Source organism: Molothrus aeneus, chromosome Z, assembly GCF_037042795.1.
Source record: "Molothrus aeneus isolate 106 chromosome Z, BPBGC_Maene_1.0, whole genome shotgun sequence".
Taxonomy (NCBI): Eukaryota; Metazoa; Chordata; class Aves; order Passeriformes; family Icteridae; genus Molothrus; species Molothrus aeneus.
Genome location: NC_089680.1, coordinates 49,842,231 through 49,856,564, shown reverse-complemented (window position 1 = coordinate 49,856,564; position 14,334 = coordinate 49,842,231). Strand labels below are relative to the sequence as shown.

Here is a 14,334-nt window from a genome sequence, read left to right as displayed (position 1 = left end):
GCAGGAGCCGTTTGGAAGAGCCCATTCCCGGTCCGTGCGAGCTGACGGCTCCTGGCGGCAGCAGGGTGTGGAAGGGGGCGATGCCCCCGCGTGCAGAGGACCCCCTGAATGCGTCCCCCCTGCAGGTAGCCCGCCATCCCTCTGTCCAGCTGTGCAATGTTTTGTGTGTTCGGTTTAACTTCGTGGCAACCCTTATACGGAATATGCAAGGTCTCCACGTTCGTTTCTGTTCAGCCCCGCACCAGGAAGATGTGAGCAAAGCAGGAACATGATTTAAAGGAGGGCAGATAAGTGTAGATAGGATGGAGGGTCACAAAGATTACTGGAGATTGAACGCAGGCAGTTTGCCAGGAAGACCAGTGCAGGAAATATGTGGACAGGACTGGGGATTAAACACAGACTCGGAGAAGTGTCAGCAGGGAAAATTATCTTACTGGAAATAAGAAGGTTGAAAAATTAGACATGGATAAAGAAGGAAGGGAATTTTAAAAAATTTCTGCCAGGCACTCAGATGCTGTAGTATCTCATCTGTGCAATGAATAGAATATTCCCAGCTGGTTGTCAACTTGCACTCCACTTTGAAGAGTGATGCTGTAGCTTCACACTTGAGGAACAACTTGGGTGTGTGAAAGTGTGTCTGGTTTTCCCAGATTTATCAGTTAATCGAATGAAAGGTGCATCCTTTCTCTTGAAACCGTGCTTACTTGTAGCCACAGACCACTGCACCTGTCACGGCAGTGCTACTTTTTGTTACCCTTTCTACAGAGGTTGTGTTGTCAGTGCTGTTTGAAATAGGTTTTGAGATGCTCTAGAGAGACTGCACTGATGCAGGATATTACCAGCAAAAGGGAACATGTGCTTTGTAATAAGAGAAGCCATGTATGTAAATATGCAGTGCAAGCTGTTCGTTCTGTCTGAGGCTGCTGATCACATCATTAACCTAAGGACCAGACACTTCAGTGGTAATGTAGGCTAGATTGTAAGATGATTTATCTTTTTACATTCCTTCAGAGAGTGTTATCACTAGCTGTACTTTAAGGTAAATGCTCCAAGCACTTGATTGTAGTAGCATTGTGATTACTTCAGTGGGCTACAGCCACCTCACAGGAAGCTTTGTGATCAGACATCCATCAATTAGTCCTTGACATGACGGTCCGTAAAAACACTATGGGATTCATTCAGATTTTGATAAATCTTTTCCATGTGAATGTTACTAATGTTCCCATGGAAGGAGGGGTGAGATGGGAGTAGAGTTGGAGGCAGAAAGAGAACATGGATAGAATCAGATGCCTCTTTTGACACTACCAAAAATAGATAACTACAAAGGAATTTACCTTTCATGTGCCTAAACAAGACACCAACAAAAATTAGTTCAGAGCAATTTTTAGCACTTGATTCTTTGTCTCCTTATGCATCCTGCAGCCATTCATACTATGGAGAAAGGGGGATTCTCACCAGCAAAACTTCAATGCAAATCTTTCATTAAGTTCAAGGACCTGGAAATTGTATTATAAGTGCCTTGCCTTTCATACACATCTTTATTGTTGCACAGGTGTATTTTTCTGTAAGAGACAAAAGAGACTGGAAATAGATCTGATTCTAGTCTTACTTTCATTATGTTAACTGGACTGTTGATTTACCCCTGTATTATACTGCATTGGTGGCAATGGTAGTGCTACATATTAGTGACAGTGAGAAATGGCAGCCAAATTTAACGAAGTGTAAGCCTTTAATTAATAATAATGATAAATAATAAAAGAGTTTATTTTTTTAATTTTTTTTTTTAGTCTAAGGTGAGTGAGGATCTATTCTGGCAATATGTGAGCTCTTGAAAAGTGCATTCAGGAACTGATTTTAGTGTGAAGTCTGGGGCTTTTTGTGTTTGGAGAAGGGTCTGGAAAGGAGGTTGGAAAATGGAATTTTAAAAAAAGCAAACCTCTTTGCAATAGCTTGAATGAAATTTATCAGAGATGGGAATGGCTTGGGGTTTTTTATTTCCTCTGCTTGATCTAAGATACATTCCAGCCTTATTCCTAGGAAATAAAACTTACTCAGGAGCTTGGAAAGAAAAGCTGTCTCTAGGTGTTAGGCAGGGAGAAACTGCTTCTGGAAAGAGGTCTTCCCCCTGGGAGAGATCGAATATCAGCCTAAGCAAGCCCAGTCCAACCCAAAGAGCTCCAACCGACACCCAGTCCTTGCTGGAGGACTTTGCCATGGATGGCCGCTGCTGCCTCTGACCACGCTTTGCCTGGAGAGAGGGAGTGGGTGGGTGAGCAACTCCTGTCCGCTCCCTCCCTTTGATTTGATGGCCTTTATTCCTCCTAATTGGATAAAATAGGAAGTCACTGACAGTCCTGCGTTGCTGGGTGTACTGATTTCACTCAGAGCAGCCCTGCAGAGTGCGGGGGGTGGGGTAGGGGAGGAAGGAGCGAGTCTGTACATCAGGGAAACAGGCTGCGAGGGGGCTGGGGGAGCGGGGCGGGCGGGGGGGGGAACGGAGGAAAGTGAATGAGCGCTCAAGGAGGACAAAGAGGGAGGGGAGATAAAGGGAGTTACCACCGTCTTGGCATCGCTCTTGCTTTCAAACCTCTCTGTAATGATATTGTTTGCAGTGATGCTCAGACAGCGAGCACCTGCTGCTCTGTAATGATTCAGCCTCTTTCAGCCGCCGCTGTAACACGACAGGATGCTGCTTCTACTGTCACTTCTGCCGTTGCCGCTGTTGTTAGAGATTTTGCTTTTGCTCCTTCTACCGCATGACAATTGTTTTCCTCGTCTGAGCAGATACCAGCCTCAGATGCTCAAGGTGAGAGTCTTGCCTTTCGCTCTGGGCTACTGGTTTACTTAATCTGGTCAGTTTGTTCAGTGTTTGTGGTTTTCTTTATCTCATGAACCCTCCTTATCCCTATTTTGTTTTGTTGTGCTTGCTTTTGGGGGAATGTTTCTTCCCCCTGCAGAAGAGCTGGAATTGCTTGAGAGGCATTTAAGGAATTATAAAAGTGTCTAGCAAACAGGAGCTCAGTAATTGCAAAGCTATTCTCAGTTCAGAGAAGCAGAGACAGTGACAGAGGGCTTGGGGGCACAGGGACTGGGGGGGATCTAATTTTTCCTGTGCATTACTCCTCTCTCAGTTTGGATGATGTTGCTGAGCTTCGACCTTTTATTGACTCCCACTCTGTGATTTTTGCGGAGCACTGTGACTATTACTACCATCTCTTTTTGTCTGTGTCTCACAGTAATGGACTGTGATAGAGTTAAGGCCTTTTGGAGGTGAGCTGTTTGAGAGCTGATGCTTAAACATGTCTGAAGTAGCTGCCGACACTTTCCCCAGCCCCTCAGCTCAGCTGAGCCCTGATGCGTCCCTCAACGGGCTCCCGGATGAGGAGAACATGCCGGGGACCCAAAGAGAGGACAGGAGGGTCCAGGGGATAGCAGGCCTTGCCGCAACCTGCTGTGTGTGCCTGGAGGCAGAGCGACTGAAGGGCTGCCTCAACTCTGAAAAGATCTGCATCGCCCCTATCTTGGCTTGCCTGCTTAGCCTTTGCCTCTGCATTGCTGGTCTCAAGTGGGTCTTTGTGGACAAGATTTTTGAGTATGACTCTCCTACCCACCTTGACCCTGGGAGGATAGGACAAGACCCAAAGAGTGCTGTGGATCCTACAGCTCTGTCTGCCTGGGTGCCTTCGGAGGTGTATGCCTCACCCTTCCTCGTACCTAGCCCCAAGAGCGAGGCTGAAGTGACAGTGCACAGTGACAGCTCACTTGTACCCTCCAAACCGTTCCTCCAGCCTTCTCTATATAACCGCATCCTAGATGTTGGGTTGTTGTCCTCTGCCGCACCTTCGCTGTCACCACCCGCCCTGGAGCCTACCACAGCATCTCAGGCACAAGCAACAGAAACCAATCTCCAAACTACTCCAAAACTTTGTAAGTAAAAGCTATGTGTTTCTTTGGGTTTTTTTTACCTTTCACATTAAAAAAAAAAAAAAAAAAAAAAGGCGCTTAACTGTTCTGTGACTGTCTACAAGGAGGGCCTGTGATTGACTTGTGAAGCTTAAGCATGTTAAGAAAGGTATAGCATGGGTTGCCTTCTGAGAACAGCATCTAGAATCCTCAGAACTTAATTCTGAGGTGGGCAGGACTTCATCTGGGATGTCTGTAAAGGGCTAGTACCACCTTTTTCTCTCCATCCGCTTGCAGGGAAGTACACGATTTCTTCAAGCGTTTATCTGATAGCTATTCCACATAGTGTATTTTCCTTATAAATTGGCTTTGTCTCGTGTGCTGGATCTTCCATGTGTGTTCTTTGCCTTGCCTGCAGAGCATTTCTGATACATCCTTCCTGAAGTCTGTGGCTGCCAAATATCCCTATCATCCTCATGAAACTCTCAGAACAGTGAGAAAAAGCAACAGCAGATTTGAAGCAGTTAGAAACTGGGAACTATTAATTTAGCATCTAGCTTATGATTTTTCCCTTTCTCTTAAGAGCAAAGCATACATTTCTCTGTGTCTTCCCCTATCTCTAGGAGCTGCTTCTTGTTTAACTTGTTTCTCATATATTGCCTTACTCCCTTTTGTGGGGCATTTCAGGAAAGCATTCTTGCCGATGTGAGAAGAGTCAATTTCTAAATTAATCTTTGCTCATCATAAAAACAAACAAAAAAAGGTATCTATATTATTTTCTTAGTAATCATAAAGCATCAAAATACTGCATTGCTGAAGTGTCATTTCTTTGACATTCATGATTTTAACCCACCAAATTCAAATCAAACCAAGCCAGCAATTCCTGAGCTGTGTAAAGCTGTGTAACTCTAGTAATAAAGAAGACAGCACACTCTTCTGCTGAGAGCACAGGGCTGGGGCTCCCTGTGGAAAGCTGCAGTGATCAGAGTGAAAAATTGCATTCCTCACAAATTTCCTTGCAGGACCCCATGTCATTTATTCTCCCTCATGCCTTCCCTGTAATGCCGCAGGCTGGCACATTGAAGATGGCACATTCTGGACCTCACCCTGGGGCTCTGAAGTCACCAGAAGTTCACTTCTAAGTTTAGCCCGACTGGGACTGAACTTAGTATAGATATGTGGTGTTTAGATTAAATCTAACATTTTAGGCCAACCCCCTTGCCAGTGAAAATGAGCATAATTACAGTGATTTCAGAGGAGGTGCTTTCAGCTTAGAGTCAATCTTGAACAGCAGTTCCAGAATGAGTGAAAGAAAGTTCTGAGTATTCCTGTAGAAACCCTGCTGCCTCTTGCTTAGATAATGGGTGGCAGCCATCCATCAGATCAAAAGTAATTTGTCAGATGAAAACAGTCTAATAGAGAAATACTGCTGTACCATTAAATGACAGGGGGCTTTGCCTGTGGTATTACTTGAATTAACCACCTTTGCAATTAAATAGAACTATACTAAGTGAGCTTTCTTTTAAATGTTGCTGATGCATAAAATCTTTTTTGTAGTGCAAACATTCTGACATTAAATATATGACTTTTTAACACATTTTGCTTCATAAAGTGACCAGACACCACTATTCAGTCATAATTGCCTCAAGAATCCCACTTAATTTCTACGTATGTGGCAAACCTTTTTCAAAAACATGCTAACTTCATCTCTGAAGTAAAGGAAAGGGCAGAGGGGCTCAGAAAAGATTCTTTGGAGTTGTCACTGACAAACAGCCATTATCTGCATTCAGAGCTGCTTACATCTGGGAAATAAATTGTGGTCCAGAAGTTTGGTGATTAGGTTGAGAGGGGTTTTTTTGATTTTTATTTGGGGGTTTTGTGTGTGTAGGAGTTTTTGGGGTTTGAGGTTTTTTTTAAGGCATTGTGGAGTTCCATAGCTACAGACTGAAAGGAGAGGGACAACTGGTAGCAGATCAAGTTTGGTTTGCTCTAGGGGAGAATGTTGCATAGACAGAATTTATTCTAACTGTGGTACATAATTCTGACTGTGGCAAGCATCTCTGATTATCTGCAAAGAAAAATCAGAAAATCTAGCTGGAAAAATACACGGCAGAAGGTCTGCCTAAGAATTCCAAGAGGCATGAAAAGAACTTTTTTGGATGGCTCTTAAAGCACTGTCTTGGGGTTTTTGAAACAGCTGCATTTCAAACACATCATTGTGTTTTATGTAGAGCAAGATTTGTTGAAGAGGTTGACAGATTGCATCAGTGCTAACTTTTTTTTAATGCCTTTGACAGCTATAAAATTTTCAGTGACATGGCTTGAAAAGTAGCATCTGCAAATTGGATTGTCCCTTCTTTTGCCTTTCAGTGTCCTTTTTTTCTTTTCAGGCAGAGTGAGGTAATATGTTCCCAGAAAGTCCTTTATATGCTGAATTTTTTTTCCAGTGCAGAAATAAAAAAAAAAAAAGCACATTTCATCTTCTGTGCTTGATGTACTGTTTCTGAACCTATCCTCTCCATGAGTTTCCAAATCTTTTTCTCTTCTCCTCTCTTTTCTGTCTTACTCAGCATATTCCCCTTAAAGCTGTATCCTTCAAGGTCATAGTCTGCAGAGGGCTAATTGATTCTTCTTTCTCCTGGAGCCTGAAAGAGAAAGCAGAAGAGAGACAATCCTGATAATTGTGTCTGGTGTATTAGATTCAAGACTGGTCTTGTTCCTTTGGTTATTCTTTGCCCTTTATCAACAGAAAAATATTTCTTTCCATTTATCTTACCTTTTGTATTTTAATATAATTTTTTCTTTGCTGAAAGAGAAAGGAAAGATGAATGTTTTAAAGCATTCCCATATTTAGGGAGATTGTCAATCTTAGCATAATTACGCCAGAGAAGATATTATTACAAGCAGGATATAATAATACACCCTAACCTACAATCTCCCTCCCTCTGAGAAGACATGAAGATTGTAAAAATGCTAACTCAGTTCAGGAGCTAAATTTCACTTCTTCTAACACTATCACCTTCAAACACAATTCCAGCCTTTATCCAGGCTGGTTAGAGATTCAGTTCTGTAGTACTGAAAAAAATGTGTTTCTGTAACAATAGCTTTTATATATATCTGCAAACCAACCATTCCGCTCTTTAAAGATCTTCCAACAGCCTCCTCTTTCCATTTAAGTCCACACAAAACTCCCAGAAAGGCCTGTGCAGAGCTTCCTTTCTGGGGTGACAGCTCTGCCAAAAACAGTGCAGCACTCCTGGGCTTTGGTTCTGCCCCCGAGCAGAGGCACTGTAGGCCCTGGCAGGCCAAGCAGGCCTTGGCTTTGGGACCACAACTCTTATAGCTTGGTCAGGTGCCACAGGGCACACAAGAGACAGGGCAGGAGACAGACCACAGCATGAGTTTTCTGGAGTGGGTTTCCCTGAGAGCAGAGCTTGAGGACCATCAGAGAGCAGGGCCCAGAGGATGCACATGCCTGGTGGCACATCCATGCAGCCCCTGCACCCATTTCACTTCTGGCTTCCCTGGCCAGCTCAGGTACCATGCGCTGATGTGCCAGCTACACACATGCCATGCTGGTGGCCAGCAGACAATCAACAGGTGTGTCTTCATCTCCTTACAGCACTGGACCTGCGCATGTCCCTTGGGAGGCAGGCAGTATTCCTTCTTTTCTCACTTTTGCTGGGCCTCGCCTACAGAATGTGGCAAAGTGGAAAAAGAGTTCTACATTACTGTCAAATACCTCTGACTACTCGAGGGACAGCTCTCTTCCAGTGTTTCTGATTTCTGCTTCCACTTCAGGTGTGCTGGGTCATTATTAGCAAAGGAGGTTGCTTTCTCATCCTAAGTGGAAAAACGTTAAACGATTGCTTCTGAAGCCTGGTAGTGGCTGTTTACCTGGGAAGTAGTCTCAGCTCGCCTTCTAATTCGACAAACAAGCTCCCTAATTATGGCAATGCTTTAAAGCATTCACCTTTCCTTTCTCTTTCAGCAAGGGAAAAATAATATTAACATACAAGAGGTAAGTCAAAGGAAAGGAATATTTCTGTATTGATAAAGGCATAGTGTAATAAAAGAAGCGAGACTAGTCTTAAGTTGAGGCACAATCGCTAAATTTCTTGTGTCCTTTTAGAGCTAGAGATGGGGAAAATTGAATAAAAATTGTACTGTACTTTGTATCATACCGTAAATATTCCTTACATTTTTTCCCTGCCTCTTTCACTTCCACTCATTCTTTCTCAGCTCTGCATTTGATGTCATTTCTCCTATTCACAGTAATTTGGGAAGGTCTGTACTTTAGCTTGATAGCAGGCTAGAGGGAGCCTCTCCCTCCACTTAGAAATGCTGCAGCCCTCTAACTTCAATTTAAGGACAGAGGGTTTGTTCACAGAATCTTCATGCAATGTTTGTTCTTATTCTTGAAAGACTAAATCTGACCACCCATGCTCTATATTTCAAATCCCCATCACAACACCATAGGATTGAGTCCATGCCTGGCGATCTCTGAACGTGTCAAGGTCTGGGATGTCTCAGAGAGCTGCAGGGGGCTGTACTCAGGGGAGGGGAGAGGACATGATACAGCACAGGCTCTACTTTAGCCTTTTCTGTGCTCACTGTTGCTCTGCAGGGCAGTGCCACGGGAGAGATTGTTTTTTCCTAAAACTTGAAGATGCAGGAACTTAGAGCACATGCTGGTCCATTTCTGACACAGTACTGGATTTGATTAGCTTCAGATACTTGACTTAAGTGCCTGCATTAGGAAGCTAGCTAGCCTTCAGCTATATATCCAGCATAAAGGGAGGGACTTCCCCTAGACAATTCCCAGAGTGACTCTTTAACAGGAGTCACTCTCTTTCCCCATGGGTCTACAGGGAGACTACCCTTGCAGTTCAGTTTCTAAGTTAAATATCTACTACACAATATGAGGAGTAATTTTGAAAGCCATGACTTTTCTTTATGTGTCTTGTGGATTAACAACATCTTGTCACAGGGAATTTACAGTTAATCATGATTAAGATGCCAGACAAGTTTTGAGCCTAACTCAGGAGCGTAGTAAAGGGATGCTGATCTCAGTAGGCCCAGGAGACACAACCAGGCCTCCATTAACAAGCAGCAATAAAGCAAGTGCCACTGTACTGAGCCAGCCAGTCTGTATTGCTCTGCTGTTCTAAAGGTCATGATGGCTCCTAGAGGTATATACTTGTGACAGGAGCACTCATGGGGACTGATGGGGTGAGATGCATAAGATGGAGCAATTTTTAGGGAGTTCAGGTCCATTAAGCCTTGCAAAGCAATAATTGAGACTTCCCCTCCCCAGTCCAGTTAGCTCACACTGTCTTTAAAATGTCCTTAGCAAGCACAGTTTGCTCAGACAAATTTATTGTTTTGTTTCTTTCAGTATCTCTACCACCCCCCTTTTTAGCTTTCATTGATTGCATGGAAACAGTTCTTCTGTTTAACATGTAGCAAACTATACGGATTGGTCTTGTGTTTCTTTCTCATGGACAAGCACCCCAAATTCATGGCTTTTAAATTTTCCTCATGGGTGTGGTTTTCCTTTCATGAACCACTCATTGTGCACAGAACATGGTGGAGAAAAAGCAGCATTTCTTGGGGTGTTTTCTTCTTAATAACAGTCTGAATTTCTCAGTACAAAACAGTAGTCTGCATTTGTATTTGTTTTTTAAAGCTTCATTTTGCTTTGAAACTTCCCTGAGAGTAAGTAATGTATGTGTTCTGCATGGAGCCTTTTGCATGTTCTCCCTCCTCATTTATATACAGATGGATATGTGAGTATAGAGAATACAGTAAATATGCAAAGTATATGGCCATTATTTCTTTATTTTAAAATGACATCTGCAACTGTTCTGCATCAAAAGTTCTAAGGAAAACAGATTAATAATTTATGTAATTACAAAATTCAGGATTGGATTTTCACTGCAGAGGACTAAAATTATCCTCTTTCTTTATCTGTTGTATTTTTTACACTGTTTGATTTCCTGTTAATGCACTGCAAATAAAGCACACAGCAGCCTACCTCAGATTTGCTGTGCCTAACTTCTGGTTACAGAGAAACCTTGGGGAACTTTCTCTGCATCAGATGAGAAAGCACAATTTGGCTTGCTGGAGGCTAAGTAGCAGGTTAATTGTGGTGCAGAGCTGGGATGATATAAATGAGCCTTTTCATCATTTGCAGTCTTGCTAATGGAAGTGCAATAGATTTGCTGCAGAAATCCAACTCAGAATCAATAGCAATGCAATGAGGCAGCTGGTTCAGGGGGAGCACATGTGATGCCAATCTGCTGCAGACAGTACCTGGGCAGAGATTGCGCTGTCTCTTTCAGGAAAGGGGAGACAGACCAAAAAAATGCCATAGCAGGTGATAAAAGAATTTTGAAAAGAAAAGGACTGTTTCACCTTGGATGGGCTGGAATTAGGAGAAAGGGCTTTTTCTGACTAAGGGAAGAGATTTGTTTTCTTTGAGGGATTCAGATCTGTTTGGACTCAAAGCTGGGTTATTGTTACACATTACTAAGTTCGGCGGCAACAAAAATCTTGGCGCTTCAGGTCATGTTCAAGTCACATAAAATTAAGGACTGAATCATGGTGTGTACTTTGGAGCTGGATAGATGGGTTTAGAGTATCTTCTGCCAAAGGCTTCTGCCTTCTTGTTCCCCAGGCAGACCACAAAGAGGAGCAGGCCCTGTCCTTTGTGGACGGTTTTATATTAGGCACACTGGCTATCTTTACAGTTTATACTGAAAGGCAGCCACTTTCCTGGAGAGTGAGCACTGTGAATCTCATCTTGATCCTTCACTTTAAAACATTTTGTGAAGTACCAGACACAGTGGGAGGTACACATGAAACTCAGGAGCTGGAGCATGACCACTGTTTGGCATTTAGGGAGCAGCAAGGGAGAAATGCATTATTTTGAGGTAATATGAACTCTGCTTATTTACACCCTGACCTGTCTCATCTTTCTCCCCCATTCACATTAAAGTCTTAGTCACTGAGACAAAAGAAAAGGTTTTAGCTGAGGGAGAATGTGCGGGAACAAATCCAGTGGGACATGGCTGGCCATCACTAAAGGCTTCCCTAAGGTAAACCAGAGGCAAGGTCTGTTCAGCTCTGGACAAGATCAGTAGTATTGCAGCATCCATCTGTTACATTTGGTCCTGTACTGTTTAGCTACAAAAGCCTTATTTCAATGTATATCTTCTCACAAGAGTAAATTCAGCTTTTTCACATATGCTTTCCCTACCCCCTCCCCCACTTTTTTATATCTCTGCTTCATCCTGGAACTTGCTGCCGGTGCATTCTCATAACTCACACAGCTTTTTATTTTGGCAATGAATATTGTCTCAGTTTTTGAGATGAAAGGAAATCAATACTGGGTTGGTAGTCACATGGCACTGGGGGAAGTATATGAAGCTGTGATCTTAAGCATGATTTGTGACATTGTTCAGTATTTGTATGGAATTCCTGAAAGATGAATTTTTACAATTTTTAACAGTCAATTAATTCATGTGATTAGACAGATCAAAGTAGAAAAAAAGAGTATCAAGCTCATTCAAAAGCTTCTCTCATATTTAAATAAAATGAAATATCTCTGAGGTCATAAAAGATTACTTAAATCGTCTAAGGAGGTAAGTGGAAGCAGGTGTAAGGCTACTGGAACAGCTTCTTGAGAAGAGAAACTTGGGCTTTTCTCTATATTAAATTAATCTGGATAATTAATTTAGTATTTCAGCTAGAATTAAATGGCCTGAATTTTCACTGGTATAAAGGTTCTCAGATCTGTAGCCCTGTAAGACCTGTAAGAGCACTGGAATGCACATGACACAGTGTCATCCCTACTAAGGGGTCTTCCAGTTTTGGTGTGAAACCTGAGGGCAAGACGTTGTCTGCCTTTTCCCTTTTTCTAGCATCTTTTTTAGATAAAACCACCTACTTTGACTTTGAAAATACTTGTTTGTATTCTGGCCACTCGTTCATTTACACCTTTTACTCCTTCCTGCCATGTGTTCCCCACTCATGAAGATCCATATACACTGTAATCAGCTCAACATTAGTAAGCCTTTTTGACAGGGTAGGTAGGCTGAACTCTATGATTCTTCCCATGAAGGAAGTTGTTTTCAGTCCATGAATTATTTCATCACTCTTCACATTTTCTTATTTTTCAGATAAATAGAGACATAATTTTGATGGTACTTAGACATGGACTAGTGCAAAATCCCAGCAAAAGACAACAAAACCTGCTCATTGCCTTGATCACTGTTTAGAAGTACTCAAAATGTATAAAGTATCATCAGTGGCTTTTTAATATTTTAAGCAGTAAATCAGTAGTCCAGTCAGAGCAGAAGACCAATGACTCACACATGCAAGGACCCTCACCAACCTGCTTCTTTAATTCCCAGGGCTGCACACTGCTTCTCACTGGAATAATAATTCTAAGGGCCAGTCAAGGGAAGAAAAGACAAATATTGCCCAGCTGTAGCAATGCTGTGTGCATTTTAGGAGGAGTTTCAGCTCCCTCATTCCACATCTGATTCTGTCCTACTCCAAATGATGCCTTCAGCAAGTCTCTTTGGGTAAACAGGAGGCCAGCTCAATAATTTGAACTGTGCAGAGTTCCCCTGTACACTTGACTTCTGCTCATGCTTTCAAAGATTTCTCCCTCTATGCCCCACTGATACTTCTCCCACTGTTGGCTCAAGGACCATTTCATCACTTTTCCCTTCATTCAGCTTATTATTCATTACTTTGCCCTTCATTCAGTTTATTATCTCAAATTCTCCAACATTCAGTTCTTCCTTCCAAAAGTGGAAACTGTCCTAGTGCATGAATTAGTGGGATGGAGGATTTTGGTCCTTACTCCTGTCTTCCCAGCTTAAAGATACTTTGCCTATGAATTCTTTTTCCTTTCTGTCCTACAGTGGATATGCTGAATGGACTTATCCTGATAGGGTTTCATTATGCCTGAGCATCTTTTATAGTAACAAGACATGAGAATAATGGGGCATGATCATAGACCAAGAAAGTCACAACGGCTAATAATGTCAAGATATCTGGGATTTTTAAGACATTTTTATATTTTCAAAATAGGTTTTCTTGGGTTGTGGGTGGGTTCAGCAGGACAGTTAGCAGTGTGACAGTAAAAATTCCTTAGCAAGGGAAATAAAGTGTGTCAGGGTGAGAGGGACAAGAATAGGGGAATGGAAGAATGATCATTTATTTACTAGCCTGAGTTGATCAGGGAACCAACCACTGAATATGTTGTTATGGTTTTAGGAGTTAAGGAGTACAGGATCAAAAGCAAGACAAAAAGCTTCCTGCTGTGTTGGTGCAGGATCTTGGATAAGCTTGAGCTCATACTTAAAAGAGCAGAACGTAATTAAGTAGCCAGGAAAGGGCCAGGAAACTGCAAAGAATTGATTGTAGCTGTCAAGCACAGGAGACCAGGGAAGGTCTGATATTTTCTTCACTGGATAAAAGCAGGAAGAATCTGTTCTCCAGTGCCACAGGTATTTACAGCCTGCATGGAACTTGCAGCAGATCCCAAAGCAGCTTTTCCCCCTGCTGAGGATCTGAGCTAGGAATGCAATCATTCCCCTGTCCATCCTTCATTTCTAAGGGATCCTCTGTAGGGCAGATCATCCTGCCATCTGGCCATGCTGAGTGCACACTTTTTGTTGATGGAGAGATCCAAGGAGTTGCCCTGCTTTCTCCAGCCACCCCAATGGCTGGAGTTGCTCTGCTTCCGCTGCAGACACTGCAGAGTATCTCTCTGTTACTGAATTCCCTCCCATCACTTTGTTCAAAACCCCTCAGTGTGCTCCAGCCTTTGCCTCATGGAGGTTAGTCAACTTACCCTTATTTTTGGAAGTGTTGATTTAGTATAGTGTTAATAGATTTTGAATGTCATTACTGACAATATTTGCAAATTCCTCCAACTGCATAATTTTTAGGACATACAACTGTGAATGCATTCTCTTTGTGAGCAAAGAGAGGCTGTGTTTCTGGATGAAAAGGCCAATGAATGCATTAGGACACAGACTTTTGCTTCAAAATCAGTTAACAGAAAGGCACCTTAAAATTCTCCTTTTGGCTTATAAAATGGCATCTGGCCAGTAAAGCCATCAAAATGGGATTTGAACGTGTGAATGTTTAAGAATGTGGCTAACAACCTTTCTGTTGTTTGCTATCTCCAAGCATTTGAATTTGCTGTGCTGTAGAGATTAATAGAGGCCTCTCATATAAGTAGCTTCTCAAGCAACCCTGTAATTTTCCTAATTGTTGGTAATAGATTGCTTAATGTGTGTAGTTCTTCCTTCCCCAAATTTGGAGGAAGGATTAAAATTACATGTTCTGTAAGTGTATTCAGATAACTATTACAAGCCCAGGAAGCAGATTTGCTAGCTGTGAATCAGA

General features: G+C 42.4%; 2 protein-coding genes across 11 annotated transcripts in view; both read left to right on the top strand.

Moving 5' to 3' along the window:
* Positions 1–14,334, top strand: part of NRG1 (neuregulin 1) — a 283,369-nt gene that overhangs the window by 179,673 nt on the left and 89,362 nt on the right. For 3 of the 10 annotated variants that reach the window (XM_066568739.1, XM_066568736.1, XM_066568735.1), the window contains exons 1-2: positions 2,736–2,806; positions 3,237–3,927. The exons of 6 other annotated variants lie outside the window; for them this stretch is intronic. In XM_066568739.1, the coding sequence (XP_066424836.1) occupies positions 3,300–3,927 (628 nt within the window). In that variant the 5' untranslated portion in view covers positions 2,736–2,806; positions 3,237–3,299. Of the gene's footprint in view, positions 1–2,732; positions 2,807–3,236; positions 3,928–14,334 lie in introns of those variants that run through there. One more of the 10 variants, XM_066568737.1, reaches the window with a different exon arrangement.
* On the top strand, positions 2,554–2,848 carry LOC136568642 (uncharacterized). Its single transcript, XM_066568746.1, has one exon. The coding sequence runs from the start codon at positions 2,687–2,689 to the stop codon at positions 2,846–2,848; it is 162 nt and encodes a 53-aa protein (XP_066424843.1). The 5' UTR covers positions 2,554–2,686.

Bases quoted from the DNA above. Each gene is read 5' to 3' on its own strand.
- LOC136568642 (XM_066568746.1), top strand. From the start codon at position 2,687: ATGCTGCTTCTACTGTCACTTCTGCCGTTGCCGCTGTTGTTAGAGATT.